The sequence below is a fragment of the Rhea americana genome, unplaced genomic scaffold, assembly GCF_003343005.1.
Source record: "Rhea americana isolate MKP2758 unplaced genomic scaffold, rheAme1 scaffold_74, whole genome shotgun sequence".
Taxonomy (NCBI): domain Eukaryota; kingdom Metazoa; phylum Chordata; class Aves; order Rheiformes; family Rheidae; genus Rhea; species Rhea americana.
Window position 1 is genome coordinate 1,537,130 of NW_028186912.1, and position 26,438 is coordinate 1,563,567.

Consider the following 26,438-nt stretch of genomic DNA (forward strand, 5'->3'; position numbering starts at 1 on the left):
GGTGCTTCTTCTTCCGCCCTGGCAGTTTGAAACTGTCACGCCGGGAGCGGCTGCTGCCCCGCAGGTGAGAGGCGGCGGGGCCGGGAGGGGCGGCGGGGCCGTGCCGTGCCGTGGCGTGGCGTGGCGTGGCGTGGCGTGCCGTGGCGTGCCGTGCCGTGCCGTGCCGTGCCCGCCCTCCACCGCGCACCCCCGCCGAGCTGTGCACAGCCAAGCTGGGCCTCCGGCCCCCCGCGGGCACCCGCCGTTAGCGCCGCCCGCTGCCCCCCTCCCCGGTTAGTTGGGCCAGCTGCTTTAAAAACAAGCGGTCTCAAAAACAACCAACCAACAAGCCTGTCCTGTTCGCATATGAAGTCGTGTTCCTGCCCGGCTGTGTCCCCCCGGGGGGTATGACACTTCCACCCTCCCACACCCTGTGATTTGGCCCCCTTTTCACTAGCCAGCGTGATAGCGGTCGCTGTAGTCTCACCTGTGCAGGCACCAGGGCAGACTGCAGAGCTGCTGTAGTGCGAAGCTGGAGGACGTGGGTTTGAGCAGTGTTGCTTTGTATTTGCAGATGGGTACAGTCAAGGGGAAAGGAGGTGTGCAGACTGCACAGGGAGAAGGAGTAGCTTGCGTTTTCTGATGTAGACTCCCCTGACTGGAGTGTAACAATATTAAAYTATTTGAAATGTATCAGTCAAAACAACGAATTGATTTTCAGTTATAACAAATTCAAAAAGGTAAAATACAGAGCAGAGCTCAAGCAATGTAAAATCAAATATAAGAACAGACATGATAGATCAGACCAAGGATCTTTATAATTCTACATCCTATTCCTAAAAGTAGCACTCTTAACACGAGGGTGATATATTTATGGTTTGGAAGAAGTTACTGCTGTTATCAGGAATCTGCCTTTGATGAAGTCAGATATATGCGTTGGCAGATGCTTGGAGGAGACTAGAAGAACATCCTAAATGTAATGATGCTTGTGTTGCTGCTCTCCCACCATCCAGTGATTTGCAGCGTCACAACTTACTGACTCTGAGCTGGTGTCTTACTTAATACCTGCTGAGAGATTTCTCTTTTAGAAAGGAACCCAGTCCATTTCTTGAACTTAACATGTGCTTGCTGAGATCAAAGCAGATCACTTGGTCTCAGCATAAAGTGGTGGTGATATCTGCAAACAACAGCTTCAAAGAATKTAATTTATCATACTAATCTAATCTGTTTTTCTCTATTTGACCAGATGTCTAGTATTCTAGGTTTGCTGGAATTTTTCATTCATTACTGATTCTTAAGCTTGAAATAACTGTTATTGTTCATCTTATTAGAGACCCTAAACACACTGCAGTGGAAGGACCAGAACTTCATAGACCTGATTCGCAGTTTAAAAGGAAAAGAGGGGAGGGGAGGAAAAAAAAAAAAAAGAGAGAGAGGCAGACCAGTTCATAGTGTGAGAATATGGTCTGATTTATGATCTAATTGTAATTTCAATTTGTTATTGGCAAAAGCATAAAAAAATGTAAGGAAAGGTGGCTAGTCTGATCATCAAGTGGCTTTTGATGGTCAGAGTTCTTCGCGCAGATGGCAGAATAAGCAAACTGGTTGCTGGAAAACTGTACTTATGAGCAGTACAGGCTAGCAACTTGGGCTGAGCAGAAGGAAATAAAAAATGATAGGTACAATAGGGATAGCTTATAAAGGATCCTGAAAGTAAGGATAAGCCACTTATGTTTGAGAGAGAAGGATAGTCATTAAAAGGATTCCTGAAAAAGGTTTAGAAGGTCAAAGGACTAGCTAAGAAACTGACCCCTTGCAGCAGGATTTTGGGTGGACATCTGTATGGAAAGGTTGCATTTATCAAGCTCAGGAAAAGGATGTTGTAATAATCAAATAAGATCATACTCTGAGTAAGTCCTGAGTCCTACATCTGCAGGGTTTAGAGTTATCTTTGCTACTAATAATTGGCATTTTCACTTGTCAGTTCATTTTGTGAAGTGAACTGTTAACAGACTAGCTGTTTATGAAGTCCAAAGTTCTTTCARTGTTTCCATTTCAAATACCTGCTGTTATGGGCATTTAATTTTGTAAAATACAGTCTAGCTAAAATGTGACTTTTTCTGGAAACTTTTTTCCCATAGGTCAGAAGCTAGGGGAATTAGCTTGGCAGAAGCCAAATGTGGAAAAGTCTTACCTGTGGCAGAGCTTTTATACTGAAGGAAAAATCAATACCTAAAATAACTCAAGGAATAAAAAGACAACTAACTTCCGTCTGTATTTCTACATAGAGAACTATGAGATTATTGCATTTTTTGACATTTTGAAAAAAGATGATGACTCTTTTTCTTAATAATTGGCTCCCGCTCATGTTTTTAGTTTCTTCTGTTTCTCCTTGGCCCRTATCCTTTAGAGTTCTTTTCCCCATATCCTGTCAAATTTTCTAGCAAGTGCTTCAGTTTTGCACTGCAACTACTGCAACTTTGCAAAGTTGCAGTAGATTTAAAAAAAATCTTCTAGAAAGTGCTCAAGTTTCTTATCAGTTCTGCAACATCACTGTTTCCCAGATATTCAAGAATACCTCACTACCTTTCTTAGAAATTGCTGGAATGACTGACATTACCTGTAGCTAAGGAGGAGTTGCCTGTCCTGTCAGTATCTGGTCATCTTCCTGGGCCTATAAGGTGACAGCTGAAGCAGAGTGTAAGGTGGAAGAAGACTGATGTTGATCACGATGAAGAAGCAGCAAGGTGTTAGTAAGGGCATCGTGTCAACTTGGACTGTGGTTGAGGTAGTTCCAGGGGAAAAAACATCACAGTGGAGCTTAGAGATTCCTATGTCACTCTGTAGGAGTTTCATACTGAAACAAGCTAATAAGCTCCAAAATATGAGTAAGATGGAGACATRTAATTATAAATGGAGGCTTCTCTCGCTCTTTATATGTCGATTTTGGTTTTAGTTACTCRTATAGTTAATGTAAAATTTTATATTGTGTAACATGAAGCATTAGTTATAACGAGCTTATTCAGTTAACTTAGAACAATAGTAAATTTTTAGTTTGTTGCTTTCTGTTTTATTCAGAATCCTTTAAAGTCAGTGGAAGTTTTTTCATGGTTTTGAGTATGGGTTGAATCAGACAATTAAATACCTACCAGTCTATACTCATAACATTAATACAGACACTACACAGTAACATCACACACCTTCAGATTAGCACACCAATGGGGAATTGAAGTAGTTACTACAGCGGAGTTTGTGTTGCTAGAAAAAATAGAACATAGGTGAACACAGAGCAAACCAGCTAGAACTAAAAAGTGAAGTTCAGCTTCTGTTTTATAGACTGACTTTGTGCAGAATGTCATCAGATGAAGAGAAAAGCACAAGTCCTGTTTTGCCAAAAGACTCGGTTCGTGGCAGTTCTGTTTCTTCAGATCTTCAGGTAGGAAACAAGCAAGCTCATATGATTCTCTATGACAACTTTTCTTTTTTCTTTGTGGCAAAGGATAATTTTGAGGAAATGTTGCAAATAACTCATGCATCCTCTTTATGTTTTAGGTGCATGGGAAAGTAATATAAATGTTAGTGGAAGGAAGTAAATTAGACAAGTAAAATTTGAGAGTAAAAAAAATCTTCATTTGGATTTTTCTTTTGTGCATTTCACAAGAAATTCAATATTTGGGAGAAGTTTCATACAACCTTAGGAAACTGATCACTGACAGGTATAGGTAAAATAGTGCAGATTTCTTTTTTTGTGTGTATTATGTTTTATCTATGTGTTTAGTCCGGTTGAGAAGATTCAATTTGACACAGGAGGATAGAAACCAATTATTTATGAAGGAAATAATATGCTATGTATTAGACTTCATAAACAATATTGTAAGAATGATCTTTTTTTTTAATGTGTAATGGATTTTTTTTTCTCTTGGAGTAGGATTGTGCCTAAGCTGGTGTCTCAAAAGAAACATTGTTTTTTTTCCTGCATCAAATGTGCCAAGATATACTGGAACTTTAGTGGTGGGATTTTTTTTTTTTTTTTTTTTTTTTTTTTTTTTTTTTGCTGTGCTCAGCATTCTTTTGAGAGGATTTGAAGGTACTGGATAAAATCTTTATCCTGTTGTCTTGAAAGAGGTAGATTTTCATCATTTAATAATTGGCTATTGCAGTTTGGGTGGTATTTTTACCTCGATGGGATTCTATCCAAAACAGGCTACTTTTGCMCTAATAACTTTTGCTATTTGTCATGTAGGAATGTGTCCTTACTTTTGTCATCCAAAAAGCAATGGGTGCAATGGATGCAATGGGTGTGTACAGCTGAAGCACTGTTAAATTAACGTTTTCTTCCTGTGAGTTGACTTTGTCCATTTTAAACTATCTGTTTAGGGGGAATTTTGTTTTCATGCTTTTTCAAACTTAYCTTATGGATAAGATTTCTTAATCTGTATTCAGGAAAAATAGTTAATCTGTCTTTCCAGTGCTTGTTGTAGTTGAAAAACAGGTTGCATGTGTGTAATACATTCTTTTCCTGCTGTTTAGTTACCTTGACTACCATCCAGAGGACAAATTACATGCAGTATCTATAGAATTTTACTATCTTTTAAGAAGGAGAGGGGGGAGAGAAAACTTMCAAATGCTTTTGTGCCCCTTGCAACACTAATTATTAAAAGATACCTGAGTTCTTTATTATTCTGACATCTCACAGAATCTAAACTGTACTTGCAGAGGAAATAAAACACTTCTTTCATCAGACTTAGAAGTCTGCAAGTTTTAATATCAAGGTTTAATACCAAGATTTCCTTGCTCAGATACCTGTCTGTGTCTCTTTGTTGACCTGGTTAACAATAATGGCTGGTTTTCTGAGTATCAGCTTACGTATTGAAGGTTCTTATGCATTTGGGGCTTGAGCACATCAGAATATGCTAGACAACAATTTGCTTATCATCTTTTGGTCTTCCTATAGCATGAAATATAAAAGAATTATGCTCATATCAAGGAGTTTAAGTAAGTACTTAATAAAGTTACACAATATACATGGCCTAACTGCAGTTGTGTATTAGCTTTTTTTAATGAAGCATGTAGTATTATCTTAGGGCTTGCATGTATTCTACAGGAATATTATCCAGTTCATACACACAGTAAGAACATACATTGAAGAATGGTTCCCCATTAAGAAAAAACAGTTTAAGTCAGAATCTGAATCTGGATTTACTTTTGAAATCCAGAAGTCTGGATGTAAACAGTTTACTCTGTAGCTCTATCTTGTTATTTCTGCACTTTTATTATTTCCTTTAGRGGTTAAATCTAAAAAAATGATAATTTGCAAACATATGCTATGCATACTTGTTTGTAACTATATTGCTTCATATATGATTACTTGGGCTTTTAATTTTAACATGACAGACTAGAAGACGTGGAATGGAAAGTTGAAAGGAAACTAAAATTTAGTTAAAACACAAAACCTAGCTTCTTAAMATGTTCTCTGATTAGTTGAAACCCATGTGAAGATTACATTGAAAATGTTAAAACATTATGTATTTAAGGTGATCGATTCAGGGAAGTATTACGTGTAACTGGTACATTCAAACTGATTGTTTCCACTCTGACTTCTCCCAGCTTGAACAAGAAAATAATTTTTCAATTCACAATTGGTTTCTGAGCCTTGAGCCCATTAGGATGCTCAGAACTAGTGCTCAGAACTGAACTAGTGAAATAATATTAAGTGAAGAAAAAGCTACTACTTGTGTCCTGGTTTAATACTTTCAAACTAATGTTGTTTCCAAATGTTTCAGTTAGTGGCTTTGATCGGTAGGCATTAACTGCAACTGGAAGGTTTTGTTTGTTTCCTTGTTTTTATTACTGTTGGAATGGTTTGTTTAATGTTTAAGCTGTAATGMAGATTGTTCAGTTTCACATTGAGCTCTAAATACTTCCATTCTGAAAATCTGTTTAATTAGGAAACTTCAAGAAAACATTAACTTACTTGGTTTAAATTTCCATGTAGTATAAAGCTATAGTCYGGTTACACTGGTTCATAATTTTTTAAAGGTCAAGCTTTTATATTAGTTTTACACATACACGACCACTGTAACTATATAACTTAATAAATGTGTAATATATGGTGAGAATAACCATATCTAATCTAAAGAAAATATTAGCTAATGATGATTGGCTTTATAACTCCTCCCTAAGAGACTGTAATGTTACAGAATGTGAATGTGACTCTCTGCTTAGTAGCATCTTTGTCATGGATACAAAAATCACAGAATCATAGAATCGGTAAGGTTGGAAGGGACCTCTGGAGATCATCTAGTCCAACCACCCTGCTCAGCAGGGTCACCTAGAGCATGGTAGACAGGGTTGCATCCAGGCAGGCCTTGAAGATCTCCAGAGAAGGAGACTCCACCACCTCTCTGGGCAACCTGTGCCAGKGCTCTGTCACTSTCACAGKGAAGAAATTCCCCCTCACGCTCAGGCGGAACTKCCTGTGCTTCAATTTCTGCCCAYTGCCTCTTTTCCTGTCACACTGGGCAACTGAAAAGAGTGTGTCYCCGTCCCCTTGACACTCTCCCTTCAGGTACTTTCCCCCCTTCTGTGGTAACAGTGATGCTCAAATATAGTATTAGGTGATTCCTAATCTGGAATCTATTTTCGTAGGTCATATTTTTTGAGGTGCCTATTATACTGTCTAGTTCTGGCATCTAACAAAAWCTTCAGCTATAACTACTGTACTGCATCTAGTAGTAAATTGAATGCATTTTAGAACATGAAGCAAGAGAGTGATAAACTACTACAACTGACTTCTAAATACTAAGTAAACAGCTGGCTTTTGCAGTTTTAAGGCAAAATCTTTTAGTTTCAACCACAATACAAAATAATCTAAAAACTTATCTAAAGTCATTTYGACTTTTTCCTTCTTCTACCGAAGTTTTGGATAATCATAGCTTTATAACTATTTGTCCCCATTTTATGACAGGATGAATATGAAGAGCTGCTTCGTTATGCTGTAGTGACTCCAAAGTTTGAACATCATGGCCCAAAGTGGTCAGAACCTGCCTCAGAACTGAGAGCAGGTGACAGGTTTTCAAATATAACAGATGATGTCATTCACCATGAGACTCCAGGTAATATGTGCAAAGCTGTGAGTTGAGTTTACACAAGCAATGATAAAATTTTGTCAATAAAAGTTTTCTAATAGCTTCTATTTAAAAAGAATATACAGTTCATGTATAATACATTTTGAACAAGAAAAAATTTAGGAAGATACTATGTTCACTGAAGGTTCTCTCTCTGACTTAGCTTTCAAGTGGTAGTATTGATGTGCTGACAGTCTAGACATGACATAAAGTGTAAATGTTTAAGGTGGTTGGTGTAATAATGCAGAGGTGGTCCTCACTTAAAGTATTTTTTAAAGAAATTTGAGAGTTCGTGGCTGGTTTTGCTCATACCTGTGTTGCCATGAGAGATACATGTGTGTTTAAAGCATTGTTATTTTGAAGTAAGAATTACCTGAAATGGGCTTTGTGTAATGGCTAATCAAGTCACTGCATGAAAGTCATTCTAGTTCAGTTCAGTAGTTCATTCTGTTCTAGTTCTTGGTCTTTAAGATTGTGTAAATTTTGTGTCTTGTGATGCATTGTGATGTGACGCTTAAGAGTAACTCTGGTATTCATGGTTATGAAGGGAACTTGACTTAAAGAATCATGAAGTACTTACCTTAAACTAATTTCTGTTGTTCAAAAGGTCTGCCATTTCATGATGAAATTACTTACCTACTGTTTTTTGTTACCTGTTTTTCTGTGTCCTGTCCTTAAGGGAAGTTAGGACCTTGATGCCAGGTCTCTCTCTACTATTTAGAGGGGAATGGGGTGTAGAAGTTCTACAAATCATTCTACAAATAGAGATCAAGTGTCTTGAAGTGGTATGTAAACCTGGTGCTAATAATCTTAATTGGAGTAAATTTTGTTCCTGGCTGACATATACAAGAGTTCTGAACAGGCTGATGACAGCTAAGTAACTTTGTGTTAACAGGAGGTTACTAGTGCAATTGCAAAGGACAGTGCAGACACTGGCAGAAGTTTATCTGATACTAGAAAGAACCATGACCAAAAATAAGTACATATTCTGAAATTGCGCACTGTTTTGACTAGAATATACAGCAGCCTTAGTAAGCTATCAGTTGCCATTTAGTTAACTCATGTTAATACATTATAGTATTCTTAAAACAAAAAGCAATATGATTAAAATGAGGAGAGCAGTATTGGTTATGCTCTGTGTGCTTTGCCTCCCACAGTGAGTGTGTGCAGTAGAATCTAGGCACATTCAGACCCTCAAATCATTGCGCCCCTCCAGCATGCCATAAGGAGAAATGTTTTGTCATTTTATCAAACGCTGGAGCAACTTAGTCTCTGTGGACTTCCCCTCTGTGCAGAATTACTGTAGTTGTTTCTCTGAATATGAGACTCCCGTGGGAAAGTAGAAGGTATGATTTTGTGCTCATTGAAAGCAGGAGAATGGTGGTTTGGAGAGAGCAAATGTTCTGTAATGGAAACAGGATCTGGAATTGGAAAGTGAATTATTTTAGTAAAAACTCTGCTAACATAGAAGTTTCAAGAATAGTCTATGGAACTTCAGGTTTATGAATTTCACAAAAAGAAGTTTATTAACTTCATCCAGCATAGTTATGTCCTATGTGGGAAGTGTGCCAAGACTGTATAAAAAAATGCAACCTGTAGAAGCTGTTGATATTTTGTACCCTGGCAATTATTCCCAAATTGTCAAACATTGTAGAAAAAAAATCCTCTGTAGCAACAGATACTCCTGCAACTCCTAGAATGAAAGCAGTTAGTTATGGGTTAAAAAACAAACAAACAAACAACAATTATGATACAAATTGTTTTAATTTAGGGAGCAAAGCATCCTTATTTGTTGTATCACTAGTGATACAGTCAAGGTAGTGAAAATTGCAGCCTGATAGATTAAGCTGAAGGTTAAAAGTGTCCTGTGGCTAATAGGTTGCCAGTATTCAAATACAATTGCAGAACTCTAGAATTCTAGAGCAGTTTCAAGACCACTGCTGGAAACATCTCTGTGCTTGAGAAATTTCTCTTAGAAGATGAACAGAACAATTCCAGTCTGAACCATTTGGAACAACATTATGGAGCAAATCCCTATTCAGATGTCATCCACAGAGTCCTCTGTGCTTATACAGGTAGATCTTGTATGGCTGGCTATCTCTGGCTAATCATATGATTTTTCTTCAGAATTATAAAAGTATACAGCAGAGTTTAGTCATTCAGTTTGAGTGGAACTGTATTTTGTAACAGTATTTGTGGTGCATGGTATTGCACGTCCAACTCTTTTACAAAACGCTCAATATTGATATGAGTGACTGAATATTTGAGTGGTATTTGTTACAGTTTTTTTTTTTTTTTTTTTTTTCATTTTTTTGAGTACTGATGACACAAGACATTGGATGAAAAATGGAAATGTAAACAATTTCAAGCTCAATGTTTCACCTCTGGTATTGGTAGATCAGCAGGTTGTTTCAAGAGGATAGTTTTAACTTTTTTGTTCAGCTCCATTCTTTTGGGATTGCTACAAGTTCATATAACAAACCAGGTTCTTTGACATTCTTTTCCTATCCGGCTATAATGTTGTGACTGTTAAAATACCACATCATAAATTATTCAAGTTATTATTCTGTAACTTTCTAGAACAAAATGCGGGTCTACACTATGTATAATGTTAAGACAAAATGTTCACTCTTCTGCAGAAATTCTCAAAGCTTCCCCCCCTCCCTCCCTCCCCACATGGTTTTGGTATTGAGAGAGCAATGGAGTTACCAATGCTACTTGATGCCTTCTCAAATGAAGGTGTGTTTGTGGAGTATCTTTTGCTACTACTGCTTGATTTTTTTCAATTTTTTAAAATTAAGGTGACTGTTTTCAAGAATTTGAGTGCCCTAGTGGTGTACTATGACTGTAGTAAATCTAATAACTGGTAACCTTTATTTGTTTCAGCAAATTTAATAATAAATAATTCACTAAACTTCACTAAAAGCTTCCAGTCAAATATGAAAAATAATTGGCATAAAGCTTGCTGTGCTATTCAATCCAATGTCCAGATGCTTTTAAACTTTGAAACCCAGAATTTAATTTCCTGTTCTTGTTATCAGTCTGGTTAATTAAATCTAAAAACATTTAAGACTGGAGCAATAAAGTAGCAAAGAGGTGGAATGGTGACTCATACTCAAACAGTGGGAAGTTTTGTTTTTTTTAAAAAAAATCTTCAGGCTATCAGTCCTTAGTGTTGAGCCATTAAACTTGTGAGAGCATAAAAAAAAAAAAAAAAAAAAAAGATTTGAACAAACTATTACCTCCACCTTGGTCCAATGATAACAGTTCATGTATGAGGTAAAAAATTATATAATCTTTCTAACCTTCATCTGTTAAAGAGAATAGTTTCTGTAGCATGTTTTGAAGGTCAGAAGAAAGAAGTATTTGGTGCTCCTTTTTCTGTTTTTGTTTTTTTGTTGTTGTTGTTGTTTTTTAATTTCCCTGTAGTGCATAAGGAAATAGGGAGTAACTTGTTTTTAGTTTTTATATCGAGAAATATCTTGACTGAGTCTCCTAACTGAAGGCATCTTTCAAAGACAAGTTGAGTAGGACCTAGTTGATCTCAATTAAAATGATAGGGGGTCTTTTATTTGTAGCAATTTCTTCCAAGTATTCTCAATACCTGTTTCACTAAAATTCTCAATCGTGTTTTTCATTCTGACAAAGAATTGTTAAGACTTCAACTTTTTCTAAATTTACTTCTTGCTGAGGAAACAAAATTTGATAATTTGGGGGGTGAGGGGGGAGAGGTGAAATAGAAAAGCTTTTTTTTCTCTACGCTTCATGAAAACTGATTAAAATTGTACATTAGGAAAAAGATGGCCATTCATGCATTTATGAATGGGAGCGAATGAGAGCCTCAGCTGTATTCCATGAGATCCTTTATCTACTCTAATGCATATATTTTCTTCCCTGAAAATTTTCTCCTTAAAAGGTAGTATTATAGTATTCTATGTCACTTAATATACCCAGTACTTACAGTATCAGCAGAAAACATTAATCCATAGTGTGCATCTGAAGCATAAAACTGCAGATGTTGCTGGGTTACATGAAAAATAGGCATGCAAATATTTTATCTATTCAGTTTGAGCGGTAACATGACAATTTTAGCCTTAAAAACTAGGATGTTGCTTGCATGCAAAGTGAAATAGAACTAATATAGATTCCTGAAAAATTCAGCTGACTAGAGACAACCCTGGGAGTCACGTGGCACATTTTTACAAGACCTAATGCTGAACTGATCAAACTTCAGATAAATTCTTCTTGATTTACTTGATAATTGTATTTTTTCATTTTCTATTATGAAAGTGCAAAGAAGTTGGAGCTAGGTGTTGTTGTTCCTGAAGGCACTTTTAGTATGCTAATATAAAAGGTGCTGAGCAGTTATCATTCAGTATAAAYGGAAATCAAGATTATATACTTAGGATACAGTGAAGCTCTATTGAAAATAATTTTTGGCTAATTTTACATCTGAATGCTGCTTCTATGCAAATCTGTCAGAGCATATTTACTTAATGAAACCAGAAAAAGTTAGATATTAGAGGCACACAGAAAAATGATCAGTAATACTGGGATAACAGACATCTAGAAAAACAGATAATTTAATGATTTCTGCTATAAAATATAATCTAGAGATGTTGGAGTAAATATATATGGGTATTATTATAGAAAATACATTCCATGTACTTTCTTGCATTTATTACATCTGGTTCCATGTCCTTGATAACTTAAGTGTACTTAACTGAGTGGCATCATGTAATGAAGTAAAGGAATAGGTGACAAGAATGAYTTTAATATGCACACAGCTGGGAAATTTGGACAGTACTATAATATCAAGATAAATTACATAGGAGGATAATAGAGATATGTAACAAATCCACTCACTGGTTCAGAGGAAGATATATCCTGTGGCAAACAAGAGGGAATGAAAGCTAAGTTAGGACAATCTGTCCTTAGGGAGAATTAAGGTGGGAGCAAGGGGGAGGTGAACTGGCAGTATTACAATCCAGGACAGTGATAGTTGTCAGTCTAGTTTAATATCCTGCTTTTTACCAGTTTCCTTTTTTCCTTTCTTTATAAGTATCTTGTAAACTGTGCAGTATACACTGGATGTCTTTGCAATCCAAACAAACAATTAAAACCTCCCTTTGTACATTTTACAGCAATGGCAGAGCTGAAGTTGGAGCATGGTGCCGCAAAAGGGTGGCAGCAAGTGGTGAAGGACTTGGGAACTGGGAACACTTGATAGTAATAATGCTGCTGAAATATTTTGTACTATGAAACCACAGCCAAATTCTACATCAGTGAAAGCAGATGATCAAAACTACTTGAAATACTTCTATTTGGCATGTTACATTTTTTACAGYCCTTTACAGACACAGAATATTCAAATTCTGCCATTATGTGAGCAACACTTTTCTCATTTGCATGAGAAACAATGACAAACTCTGGATGCCAATCTTGGTATACTGGCGTGATTGAGAGTAATCTACTTTTAGACTTCTGCTTAAGTAATGGCGTGTAGAATTTAGTCTAGAGAAATGGTATGTTAGACGGGGCTGCTTCAGGCCAGTCTGATGGTAAGTTTGATGCATAGTTGTATGCAACATTGGAAGAAACGCCAAAAAAGAATGCAACTCTGCCTCTGCACCGCAGCTCATCCTCATTTCCTTATTTTGAAGCATGAGTGAGGTAGTTTCAGTGCAAACTACTTGCTGGGAGTGAATGTTAGCCAGACAGCTCTTCTGTCCATGCACTGTCTCACCTCTTCTGCAGGAGATTTAATACTTCCTGCAATGGTTTGTGACAGTGGCTGTAAAAGTGTCAGTCATCAGTCTCAGATAGTGTTAAGTTAGAAACAAAGATTTCCAGCATCCASCAAAAACACTGCTTTGTGATAAACAGTCCAGCGTATCTGTGCTTGCTTGTACTACAAAGCAGTACCTACCCACTATGAAACCAGACAACATTCATTTTCAAAAATGAAAATTAAAATACTGGAGTWTTGCTCTCTTCATCTATGCAAGAAGGAAAGTGTTCTTCTAAAATTGTCTGAATTGTCATTAATATAAGGAATTTGCTAATCCCTGTTCTTCCCAAATTTTTCAGCTGTCAACTCTAACATTTTCTATAAAGCTCAAGTGACTATGAGACAAGATTTTAATTACCTGTTTTCAGTTAAATGTGAGTCCATTTCATTTAAGCCTGTTTTCTCACCAGTTGGTACTCAAGCCTGTGTCCATTATTTTCTGGGCATATCTTAATTTTTATTGTAGTCGTAGTTAGTGACACGACCTGAAAATATGACCTTATTGTGTAAGGCACTGTCTAACTGCATAGTAGACATTTCCTGTCTCAGAGAGTTCAAAGTATAAATACATGAACAAATTAAAGGATGTAAGGAAAATACTATGAAGAGTTGTAACTGGGAGGTGCTAACTCCTAGCTGGGGTGGAGGGGCGAGAAGGGGGCATGCAATGGTTGCTAATACTTACCAACCTTAAAATACACGCCACATTGTGCAGCTGCAAATACACAAGGATAYCCAAGCCACTGTCCTGCAGAGTTTACAGGCGTGTTGAGGAAAATGGCAAAAGTTTGTAGATTTCTGATGCGAAATGTTTACCTAAAAGCAGTCTACATTAAGAAATAGGCTTTCCGTTTTTGGCAAAACTATTTTCATGGCACTTGCTGTAATCATCATCTTTAACATGAATGACCTCACAAGTTTCAGTTTTTTTAAAGAACATTAGTTTTGATTTGACTACTGTTACAGTGCAACTACTGGTTTAAATTATCTGGTTTGTATCTTAGAATCTTGAGTTCAGTTTGTTTTACACAGGAAAAGGAGGGGTTTGGTGATATATATATATATATATGTGTGTGTGTGTGTGTGTGTGTGTGTGTGTGTGTGTGTGTGTTTTAATGCTTCGTTTCAGACTTGCATCCAGAATTCAGAGCAGTTAGTCTTCCAGAGTATCAATCCTTACTCTGTTTCATTTTTAGTTTTAATGTCAGTGAAGGGGCCTTGTGAGGCCAACATGGAACACCTTTGCCCTGTCCTCTCAGAGGAGACTTCTTCACAAGGATCTGCATGCAGTCCAAGAGAAATCAATGAAGAAATAGTGACTGAATTAACTGTTCCTGATGAAAAAGTGACCCAAATAGAAAACATACTTGATCTCTGGAGCGGAAGTCTTAAGGTATGTATTTTGTATTGAAACCTTAAGAATAACATACAGATGTCAGTGCCTTATCATAGAATAAGTGATAGTGCAGGTAAAGTGTGTGACTGTGCCGGGAAACGGTGGGTTTTGCAGTGGACTTTTGGTGGTGCTGCTGTTTACTRCCTGTAGGCACTATCTTGTACAAGAGCTAGGGACCTTTGGAATAATTTTTTCCATTAGGGATGTTCGATTGTTATCATTCAAGGGTTCATAATCTCTGGTAATGCTTATAAAAAGCCTTCATAATGAAAGCTTCACTGTAAATGTTCATGTTCACTTAATCACTGAGTGTTTTAAGATTAAAAGTTTGGGGAGGAGAGAGTATTTTTACTAATTTCACTACTATTTTTCCTTTAACTTTTCAGACAAATGTTCTGACTGAGTTGAAAAAATGGAAACTTAGTTTTATCGAACATCACAAGCTTGAAATGAGACAAGAAAGAGAGAAACACGCTGCACATGTCAGACAATTGAACAATCAATTGGAAAACCTGAAAGAGCTGCTGCATACTTATGAAATCTCTGTTGGTAGAAAAGATGAGGTGATATTTCAAGTTCATAATTCAGTTGTTCTCTCTTTTTACAAATCTCCACATTGACACATTTGCATACATCTTAATTGTACTTGAACAACAGAATTCTTGCAGCAAGTAAAATGGAAAAGTAAATAACATATTTAGATTCAATAGTAGAAAAAATCATTTCTAATGAAAATCATTTCTATTAACAGTGGAAAGTTAATAGATTTGTCTGTAAATATTTTGCATTTTTTGCTTTTTTGAAATCTAGAGGCTATTCTTGTACTTCGTATGTTGTTACTTTCATGAGAATCACACCAGTCTGGATGAGTCTATTAGCTCTTACACTTGAAGAGCTTTTAATTTTTGTCAAGATTGGATGGGTTTTCCCATATTTAAAATGGACAGCAATCCCCCAAATGTTCAGAGAGTTTCTTATTTGGTGAATTCTTAGGACTGTAGATAGATATGTACTCTTTCAGATACTGTTTTTTTTTACTAGCATAACAATTTTGGAATTAACCAAAATTGTTGGAGAGGATGTAAAATTGCGACAGCCCTACAGTCAGATAACCTAATTGGATCTTCTTATTTCTATGCTGAATTATAACCTTCTACTTGAGAACACTTAATAGAGTTTAGATTTTCAATTCCTGTTTTCTTATTTAAAAAAAAAAATGTTTTTGCACTGTAATGTAGAACATCTGCTGAAGGAAGTAAAATGTGGAGAAAGAATGAAAGGTCACGTTCCATGTCCACCTGGAAAACAGTCAGATTTTACAGACCAAGCAAGTACAATGTTGTAACATGACAAGCACAGGATTAGCACAATATCATTTAACTAGTACATACATTCAGACCCATAATTATTTTAGTGTATACCATTCAAATCTACTTAATTCTGTTGGATAKCGTTGTACACTGTGCATGTTTAATGTGTCATAATTCTTGGTGGTACTTATCTGCTAGCAAATGAAACAATTTCCTTATCCAATTTTACTATTCTGTTTCTAAAATTCTTCTTACAGAAAACGATTTGACTTAACGGTAGGTGGCAGTACTTCCAYGTGTGACAGTACRGCCATCAAACGCGATGAATTCTAAYGTGGTCACAATCTGAAGCCAATCAACCTCACAAACATTATTCACAACTTAGTTTCTTGTTCTTACTTTGGAGTTCTTTTGTAAGATTTCTCATGCTTTTTAATGGCAAAAATGTATTAATTAACAAACCTATTTAGGTCTGTTTGCAGTAGCAAAAGGTGATGGTTTATGTTAGTATATCACTATTTCAACAAAGGTAATAAATTATTTATATTCAGTTTCTTTGCTTTCTCTTTTCTAATTGATTTGTTTGACAATTTGTGAAAATTTAATTTTAGATCAATTCAAATTATTATTTACTATATAAACAACTCATTTTTATTCTGACATTGCAAAAAGTTGAATGTAGTCATACTTAAGCAGAAAAAAGTAGCTTAATTAAATTAGATATATTAAAACATAGGATTATGAAGAACTTATTCTTAAAACTGAAGACAGCTCTGCTCTAATTACTTTCAATGTGTTAAAATGACATTCATGTGTTGCTGGGTTTGATATTTTCACCACCTTAAAGAAACCAAGCTTTTTCCTAGTAGTATTTCTTTAATATTCTGCAAATTACAACTAGAGCAGTGTGTATGAAATTCTGTACCAAAACTTAGGAGTTTTGAACTATTTGCTAGATAATAGCTTTGATTTAAAGGTAAATTTTATTTTGCATGTTAGTCATTTCATTGACATATGTTCAATGACTAATAGCATATAACATCATAAAATACTGTTCCTTACCATCTTTATGCAGTAATTAGAATAACTTTAAATGCAGGAAACGTTTTTCCCAAAATTTGTCAGTGTTACTCATTAGTGTTTCTCACTTATGAGGGGAGAATCTAGCTTAAGAGGCTAGGCAAAAATGCAGAGAACAGCTCAGTGATTTGGTATAACCAATTTGTGTCATGCCTGGACTAAATTTTAATCAGTGAACCTCAGGTGTTCCTGTTACACTAATTATAATGTATTTAGAGGTTGGTGCCTGACGTCCTCAGTTACTTTCGCAGCCCAGTAAGCCATCTTGTGTCSCAAATGTTTTGATTGTCACAGGCCTCGGGATAGTATCTTTCATGAGACCTTTTAAAGAGAATAACAATTTTTAATTTGATTATTTTTTCTATTTCTTAGCAATTCTTTAGCTTGCTAATTCTGTTCAGAGCTTTGAATAAATTTTCTGCAGATCCACAGTTGTTTCCTTACATTTTTCAGTCAATCAATTTTGCAGTGAAGCAAACTTTTAACAATATAAATGATAATTGATTCACCAAGCTGTTTTTGTRAATGTTGATTCTTCTGACCTTATTCTACAGTAACATTTGGTTACAAGGAAGTAAAACAGAATCCTGCAGGTGTTGTAGGATGAAATGACAATTCAGTTGATTTTTTTCTAAAACTACTTAGTGAAAATTTCTTAAGTGCCACAGAGTCTTGAGTGTTGAAGCCAAAAGAATTTTACTCCAGATTTGAACACTGATTGTTTTTTGCTTGATTAGACTAAAAGGAAGATTTAACAGTAAGGCTCTTCTAAAAGTGAGTGCTTTAAATGACAAATAACTGATGAAGGCAGTGTATCTTATTTTATCTTACAAAAATTATAGTTATTGATATAATGTTAATAATATTTTTGCAGGTAATTGCTAACTTGACTCAAGCATTAGAGAAGCAAAAGGAGAGAATAGAATTGATGAGAAAATTTATGCAGTGGCGGATTCAGCATGTTGAAGCCAAACAAGAGGTACGTGTGCAAACTAAAAATGAGGTGAAAGTGGAGCCTCTAAACTCAAAGGGGTCAGAGTTGCTGATGTTCTTGTTACAGTTAGAAGAAATGACAGTGTTTCTCTTTTGACATTTTTGGCAGTGTTGAATAACAGTTTGAAAACATCAATTCAAAAAAGAACACTGCTGTCAGAATACCTATGGGATGAAGAAAAAAATCAAACCTCTACTTTTTTTTAATATATATATTGATTCAATTATTGTGATCAGCGTACAGTAAATCACTGTAGTTTTATTATCCATAGAGAGAGGCAGCGTTTTCTCTTTTCTTTCACTCCATGCTTAGAATTTACTGATTACTAGGAATATGGTTTGGGAATTTACACTACTTTTTCTTTTTTTCAAATTAATTTCTGAAAAAAATAATTTAATTGTGTGTGTGTGTATATAAAAATATATAAKATTTATTATTTTTATATATAATTATATATGTACATAATATAATTATATATATTATGTATATATATAATTGTGTGTKTGTGTGTTTATGTGTTTTTTCCTAAGTAATTGTATCACAGTTTATGCTAATCATCATGGATCATTGTGAATGCAGGTTTTAAATGGTTCTTGCAGTGACTCAAAACATGCCATATATCAACTTAATGGCTTTGTACATGTATGCTGACAGCGTATGTGTGAGATGGTTGTTTAAATGTCATTAAACTAAGATCAAAAAGAGGGTTTTGTGTTATCTAGGAGTTCTCAAATGTATTTTCTATACTGGGAACAGTAACGCTCTTGGATACTTATGCAGGAAGAATCGAACTGTTCATGCAATGTTTATGTGCTGCTTCACTGTAGCACATGTAGCTTAGTTTAGGCATTCCTCCAGTGATCTGTGTAATATCTTGCAAAACAGTCATCCACGCTCTCTTGAGTACTTAAGTTTTCACAAAGCTTGCATATAATGTGGTTGTATTTGTTTCCTAAGGAATATGCAAATCGTATAGCAGACAGACAATTCCAGACAGCTTTGATGAAGAAGGTTTGGGCAGCATGGCGCTGTCTTAGTGAAGCAAGATGGAAAGAAAAAGTAACAAAAGCCTGTCAGTTAAGGGCASAAGATGTCTGTGTTCAGCTCACTAATGATTATGAAGCCAAAATTGCAGAGGTAAGATAAGGTTTCTTCTTTCTTTCTTCTCTCTYTTGCCGCACCAAGTATCTCTTTCTCAGCAAACTTGAAATACATGAGGACTTTCCAGAAGAATAGCAGAAAAAAGTTCCAAGTACAGGAGGAGATCTGAGGAAATCTAAGATCTCTAGTATGGAAGTTCACTTTCTAGATGTGAATTTTTTTAAAATTTTTTCCTGCAGCTGATATAAAATGATGCTGATCAGCACATGTAAGTGAAAAAAATTTGACTCATCCTGAAATGAGATGAACCTCTGTTTGCCCACCCTGTAAAGGGGATGATACTTGTTTCCTGATAGCACGTTGTTACTATTTGCTGTGCATTTTGAGGTCATCTTAAAGAAGACATAGTGGAAATAAAAGGCTATTACTGTTATGACTTCAATTAGAACTTTTTTTGTGTGTATATATATGTGTGTGTGTGTGTGTGTATATATATATATATATATATATATATATATATATATATTAGCTATTCCATTAAAAGCTGAATTTAAGTTTGGTTTTGCCTTTGCCTTGCCAATTAAGCTTATCAAAGTATTTTGAAAGTTTTTAAAGGTGAAATCAATTTGTCAAGATGCATATTGGTACCTAGAGTAAATTAAAGTAAGTTTTAAAATACCTATTTTAAAAGCTGTATATTTTAGCAAAAAGTTAAGCCTAGAAATTTTAAGAATGGCTTACCAGCCATATTTGCTCTGAAATAAAATCTCTTGTATGTACAAGCATAGGCATTTTTTTGATAAATTAGAAATTAAAGCCCAGTTTCTAATGAGTGGGATTTCTAAAACTGAGTCCTTCCAAACAGTAGGAGTTTTGTTATGGGACTTTTGAGAATCCTACCTGAAAATGCTGAWTTTTGGAAAATACAATAAAGAAAAATGCAATCAGTGAATTACTAGAGCCACTTGTTTTGTCATTTTTCTTTTTATAATGACTAGAAAAGTGAGATGTCTGATAATTATTGCTCTGACTATTAAGGGAATCCAAATTAATGACAAAATTCAGCCTGGGCTAGTTGCCTAATCTGTAGACAAGAAAAATTAGCAAGATAAATTTCTATTTAGTTGGTTAGGGTCTGCCAGTCCCCCTGAACCCATTCGAGTAACCTCTGTGCTCAAGTATGAATAATATGCTCCAGTAGAAATAGATGACAAATAACTGTCTTTTACCTGATGAACCRGAGATTTTGAAGTGAAAAGGCTTATCTTTGGAAAAGCAGTAAATGGCTTCTAAAGTAATTGAGGAATATACTCAATGATTTGCATTCAGAAGTACAAAACAGTTGTTCTCTTATTCTCTTTTGTAGCTAAATGCTACTTTGGAACAGACAAAAGCTGAGATTCTGCGACTGCATAGTGAAAGAGAACAGTACGAAGACACCATGAAGAAAGCCTTTATGCGTGGTGTATGTGCTTTGAACCTGGAAGCAATGACCATGTTTCAGGGCAAGGAGAGTAGGACGGATCCTGGTCAGTAAAAAAGCTGTAATCTGATAGTGTTTTTAAAGGATTCTCCCCTTTTCTTTAATGTGAGAGCTTATAGCAACACATGGTTTAACAACTTGTTACTGTTTTTAAAAAAATAGTCCCACAAGTTGTTAGGATATAATTTGGTCCTGCAAAGCCTTCCTCTATTCTCTGGAAGCTTACAGTGTACAATGAATATGCTTTTCCCAGACTGTCCTCCCTTTTTTTCTTTCCTAATCTTGCCTGATAATGCAAAAAGGGCAGGAAAGTCTTCTAGGCTCTGCTTTTAGTAGGAGTGCTCTGCTAGTACAGAAAACACCAGTTTAAGTATTTGAGCAACACACTTACTTACTTACAAAACACCTGCAGCTCTGCATGAACGAGCTATACTCCATTACTGGTGCAATAAAATCATCCCCTCAAAGTGAAACAAGGTACAGCAGTACAAGCAGCGTCTGGCTGGKGCAGCAGTTCATGTTACAGAGTGCAGCTGTGCTAGCCACATGTACAGCTGTGACATTTCTGTTTAGCTACTAGCCGTGCTGGCAGGAGTTCTTAATGGCCTTAGACAGGTAACTTCAGCTACTAGACTTAACAGTCTTATACCAGGAGTTTCTGAAGTATTTCAGAGAAATTCACGAAGCCAAATCGTCAACACGTTACAGCCTGTGAATGTAGCTGTGAAGAAGAAATAGAAACGTAACGAAGGTGTAAGATGATACTTGTCCGAGTAGCCGTCTGATCTGGTTAAACATACGTGGCCTTTAAATGTATCCACTGGAATAATGTCCAGTTGCTTAGGGAACCAGGATATAACATCAGCTATGTATAGTAGCTATGTGCTACAACAAACAGAATCAGTATTTGGGGAAGGACACGAGGAACTAGTTTTTCAAGATACAGCATGTGGCAATAAAGTTACAGGGCATTGCCAAGTATTTCATTTTCCACTATAAATGCTATAAATGAAGAACTAGTCTCTCTCAAGGCTTTGTCTTCTGCTTGTTTGTTTGTTTTCCAAAAGCACGCAGTGCAGCAGGTCTCACAGGTAATGATGGGTAGCCAAGTGATGGAAAACCGGAAAGCTTTGCTTTGTAAATATTTAAGAAGAGATGGGGCAGGAAGGGAATGAGGAAAACTGAGCTCTAGAGCTGTGACATGACCAGCAGCCGGGATTGATGGACCAACCATTTTTCTTGATTTACAATGAAGTAGGAGCTGATGCTGTAGGCCAGTGCAGCAACGCGAGTCTGCTGCACTGGACGCTGCAGAGGTGCTTATCTGTGACTGCTGGGACATCCAGCATTGTGCTGCTCAGCTTCCCATAGTCCCTGTAGTCCTCACTGGCTTCAAAACATCTTGTAGCTTCTGTAGCCCTTACTGCAATACCAGTCATCTCCCCCCAGTGCCTCTCACATCCATCTCCTCCCCTGCCCCAGGCACATGAGTTTTTCTTAGAGCTGCCAGGTGCTTTTAATGACCTCAGTTACACAATTAGTTAGCATGGTTGCACAGCCATTGATTTACATACATACCCCTTCAGGAATAATGGGACACCCACCCAGACACTGCAGGATTTAAAACATCATGTTAGACGATTATCATGTTTTGTTCCTGTCTTGTTATCTACGGCCATGAAAACTTCCTTGTGCCACAATGCGTCACTGGTTACGTATTATACAAACACTGAAGCGTCATCTACTTTGGTCCCATAATAGAGTTGTAGGAAGTAGATTGATACTGTGCAAGTATCTCAACCTTAAGGGCTCCATAACACATGGAGTCAATGGTGATCATCAAAAATCTGCCTTGTTGATTTGTTGATGGATTTAAGGAGGTGGGAAGAAGAAGAAATTTTCACCTCTTTATGTATTTAAAGAGAGGGGTATCAAAGCCACAGAATTAATATCCCTTAGTGCAAGTAGCTCTTTCCTGGTGGATTTTGTTCATAAGCCATATTCAGAATCCTAGTTCTTTGCACTACCACTATGTGACAAGTGCACTGGCATAATGCATAAATTAGCCCCTTGAAAATTTTATCATCAAGCCTCTGAAAAGAAAGTTCAAATACAGGAAAGTTTTTAAATATATCCCTACAAAGAACAGAATAATCCCTTTAATTAGATTACACAGAAATCTCAAAGGAATAGTAAAATCTTACTGTGACTCATCTCTATTCCCCTTAGGGTTTGCTAGATTCTGTGCTGATCCCATTACTTTGTGTTTAATAGATGCAGGAAGTAGGAGAGAAGATAATGGCACCGGTGTGGCAGGAAGGCTACCTTCTTCACAATATAATCCTCCCTCACCACCACCTCCAACAGCAACTAGTCTTCAGCTGGAAGACATGGTGAGTATGCAGCTGGAATAAAACTATGGTCACTAGGGATGAGAACTAATTGCCTGTGTTGGCGCTTTTTAAACATAAATGCAATAGCCTGTGAACTGAAAGAACTTGAACTGAATCTGAGATTTAAAATGAAACCTGTGAGTACATGAGACTGCACTGTGTAAACAAAGTGGCTGTGGCATGGTTTCTGCAACTTACAGGAAGCTTAAGCTCTGTTTTTTCTTCTAGTAAAAAAATCATTAAACTACTGAAAACAAGGTCTCTTATAAGCAGAATTTGCTTTCTAAGGATCTTTCTGGTGGGAAAAGTATTGTTTGCAAAGAACCTGAGCTTAATGTAGTCTGAAAAAAAAATAGAAGTTACCTTGATTTCAAGCTTTTTTTTTTTTTTTTTTTTTTTTAATGTAAGTATATAGATACTGTTGGTACTCAACTTTCTGTCCTGTCACATCAGCTTAGCCAGGTCATTATCCAGTAGCTTGGATGTTTTGGACCTGCATTGGAGTCATGGTGAAGAAGACATAACTATAAAAATTTCATGCTACTGAATAGAATAGAGAATAAATGCTTTCCTCTCCCCCGAGTTTTTCATTCCAATAGTATCAGATATTACYGAGTTTCTAACATCTTTGATGTGTTTTAAATTAGCCAGAAAACAGAGGGAAAACGGTTATAATATCTGTAAAGAAGTTAAATTTAGCAGAGTAATTGGAATAATCAGAAGATTGRCTAATTAAAGAGTAAACCAGTATTTTCAGAAAAGTTATTCTTTGTAAACCGCTTCATTTGCAGTTTTCTGCCCACTTGGGTCATGCCAGCACTTCTCAGACCAGGCTAGATTCTGAGTCTCCAGCAATCATCACTAGCACAACTGCAGGATCTGGTCTGGCATCAACTCAAAAACTGGTAACATGCTGAAATTAACCTTTTCATTTTTTTAAGACATAATTATAACAAATACTAGTTTGGATATCTTCTCCTAGTTTTTTTTCAGAGCAACATTATGTATTTGAGGAAACTGGTGTAGAGTTTACATAGAAGGGTAAAGAAAGAAGCTTTAAAATGCTCATTAATGTTAAAGAAAAGCCATTCGTATCAACAGCAGTTTAAAATTATTTTGGTGTGTGTGTGGGGGCGGGAAATGTGTRACTAAGTAAAATGAAGAATAGGAAAGTATACACATACTTACATACAACACAATGGTAACAATCAGTGTTTCACATGATATCATGTAGTTTTGGAAAAAGTCTGTTTTGCTTTGTCATCCTGTAGTTTGCAATCTCTTCCCCCTCCCTTCCTTTTTATTTGTTTCTAAACTATCCTTTTTACTTTTCTCCACTGTTCTGCATTGCTCTTCTTTCCTTTTCCCATTTGATAGTTTGCTACCATCATGAGAGAAAGATGCAGCATTTCATTGCATGGAAGCTTTTTCTGTAGATGCTCTGCCACCGCTAGAACAAGCTGCCAGGGATGCAAATGCCTGCAGCTGTCACTGGTGAACGCAGCCAGAGAGAAAAGCTAACTTAGGCGTGCTGCTTGCTTGTTAGATTAGGCTTAGTCCCTTCAGCCTAACAGTCACTTGTGCTAAACACTGTCTCTTAGAGTGAAAAAAGAATCAAATAAACCAGGTAATTTACTAAGTCCCATAGAATGTAACTGGATTACCAACAGTGTCCCATGTTCTGTTCAGGCACCTGGCTTATAAATATAAATAGCTATGCTAAATTCTGCTAAGAATTTTTACCAACTAACATCTAGTTTATTTTTAGCCCATGGCAAAAGTAATAACATCTGCTCAACAGAAAGCAGGAAGAACAATCACTGCTCGAATCACAGGCCGATCTGATATGGGACAAAAACCAAGAATTTGTAGTAGTTTAGCAGTGATGGGAGTTGTTCCACCCATGAGTTCAGTCATTGTTGAAAAACATCATCCAGTCACTCAGGTAAGCCAGAAATATGCTTGTAACACTATTCTTTCTAYATATGGTAGCGATATTTTTTTAAAATGACCACGATGAAGAGAGACTTGATTCGGCTCAGACTTGAGTCCTGTTTAAGAATAATAAGCAGTACAGGGTAGAAGGTATCACACATTCAGGTTGTGAAGAGGGGACATAAATATTGCAACTTTAGTCTGTCTTGTTTTTGTGGTAGTAATTTCAGAGGTAGATTAGTCTTGGCCATCTCTTCCGGAATCCACCTCTTCATAGAAGTGTTCAGGTGGCACTGCAATGATTGCTGTTCTCACCTTGCAACTTACTGACAATTTAAAGACAAGCTTCACCAAGGGCAGGGAGAAGAGTGACTGCCCCACAGGCAGTAGAGATACAGGTTAGACTAACAGGCTGAAGGTAGGGAATCTACTGGAAGAAATTAAAACCTGGGACCAGAGGTAACAAAAATTTATTTATGATGTATTTTCATACACTACTCCACCCTCCCCATATTTCGTTCAGAAAATACTGTAAGTGCAATAACAGGGTATGAAACTATGCCAGAGGGCTATGAACAGTGGCCTAAATGGCTTATGCAGTTACTGCACTTTCTTAGATCAATCTCAGCAAAATTTTTTTTTATTTTACTTTTTTTTTTATGACCAGAGGTGTTCAAAATGTCACTTAGTTGATATAACTTAGTTTTGTAAAGTTTTATACTTTAATCTGTAAAGTAGCATCTGAGTGTTCTGTAAGCTATTTAAAAGTCCAGCCTTTCCTGAGTGATGCTACCAGAACAAGCAAAGGTATTTCAGACCTCTTCATCTGAGCTGATGGAGTTACTGGCATCTGTTCCTCTGAGGGATGTTTTGCTTTCAGTTGCGTGACACTCAGAGGTATATACCATGTACTTTTACTGAWTTCCAGTTAGGCATTTATTTACAAGAAGATTGAAGTATTTCTTTCAAATTAATCTGACAGCGGAGAAAGCTTACCTTGATGAAAAGCAGTATGACTACTGTCTATTACAAGAACAGTCCTAGCTGTTTCACTCCTGTCAAGGAAATGCAAACCTCTTCTTTTCAGAGACCAATTTAACTTCGTCATAACAAATAYTGAACTTAAGGAACGTTGGCATGATTAAATCAGTATTACAGAAAAAGAATGCAAACAATCTGACACAAGATTGAGGTGATACAAGCTCAGGATGCCTAGTTAATCAGAAGTCTAGCACTTTTCATTTGGTATTCTTAAGAAGTATCTATTACAGATGAGGAAGAAAACAAAAAGAAAAATCACTCACACCTTTAAAGTCACCTTACAATTTTTTTTAGAAGTATATAAATAACAAATCTTTAAACTACAGCTCATTTAAAGCTAATTTAATGGCATTTTTTCATCCTGTAAGTGTTTTGTTGTATCTAATCATTTTTCAGCAAACCATATCCCAAGCTACTGCTGCTAAATACCCTCGAACTGTGCTCCACGCTTCTGGCTCTACCACTGTGAGACCCGCAGGTCACGCTGGGCGAGCGCTTCAGAGCCAGCCTCATAGCAGCGTGCAGTCAATAAAGGTTGTTGACTGAGTGAATCTCGCACACACACAAATCTTTCTCACTGGTGGAGGGTTTTTACGAAGGTACAATTTCAAGCTCTTCCCAGTGTTTTCAGACTTGACATAGCAAGGCCTAAAGGGTGTATCATGTTTTTACTTTTAAAAAATTGCAAAAATGCTTATAGTAAGCATGTGGAGGGGGGGAAATGACCTTGAAACATTGTTCTACCTCCAAACTTTTTGAGAACTTATTTTATTAAAGATAAATACTTTATTTAAGGAATCTGTTGAAT

The 26,438-nt window shown here is 36.4% G+C and overlaps 1 protein-coding gene across 2 annotated transcripts; it reads left to right on the plus strand.

Annotated features, from left to right (window-relative positions):
- POC5 (POC5 centriolar protein) lies at positions 1 to 26,420 on the plus strand. Of its 2 annotated transcripts, XM_085322082.1 has the most exons (12): positions 1 to 64; positions 3,316 to 3,415; positions 6,947 to 7,094; positions 14,094 to 14,290; positions 14,680 to 14,856; positions 17,558 to 17,662; positions 18,635 to 18,814; positions 20,145 to 20,307; positions 22,536 to 22,654; positions 23,446 to 23,559; positions 24,423 to 24,599; positions 26,027 to 26,420. In XM_085322082.1, exons 2-12 carry the CDS (start codon positions 3,332 to 3,334, stop codon positions 26,174 to 26,176), a joined length of 1,614 nt encoding a protein of 537 aa, XP_085178208.1. In that variant the 5' UTR covers positions 1 to 64; positions 3,316 to 3,331; the 3' UTR covers positions 26,177 to 26,420. The 2 variants fall into 2 exon arrangements, with proteins under 2 accessions (XP_085178208.1, XP_085178207.1); XM_085322081.1 differs by lacking the exons at positions 1 to 64; positions 6,947 to 7,094 and having other exon boundaries at positions 3,333 to 3,415; positions 26,027 to 26,417.
- Positions 26,421 to 26,438: the final 18 nt, after the last annotated feature.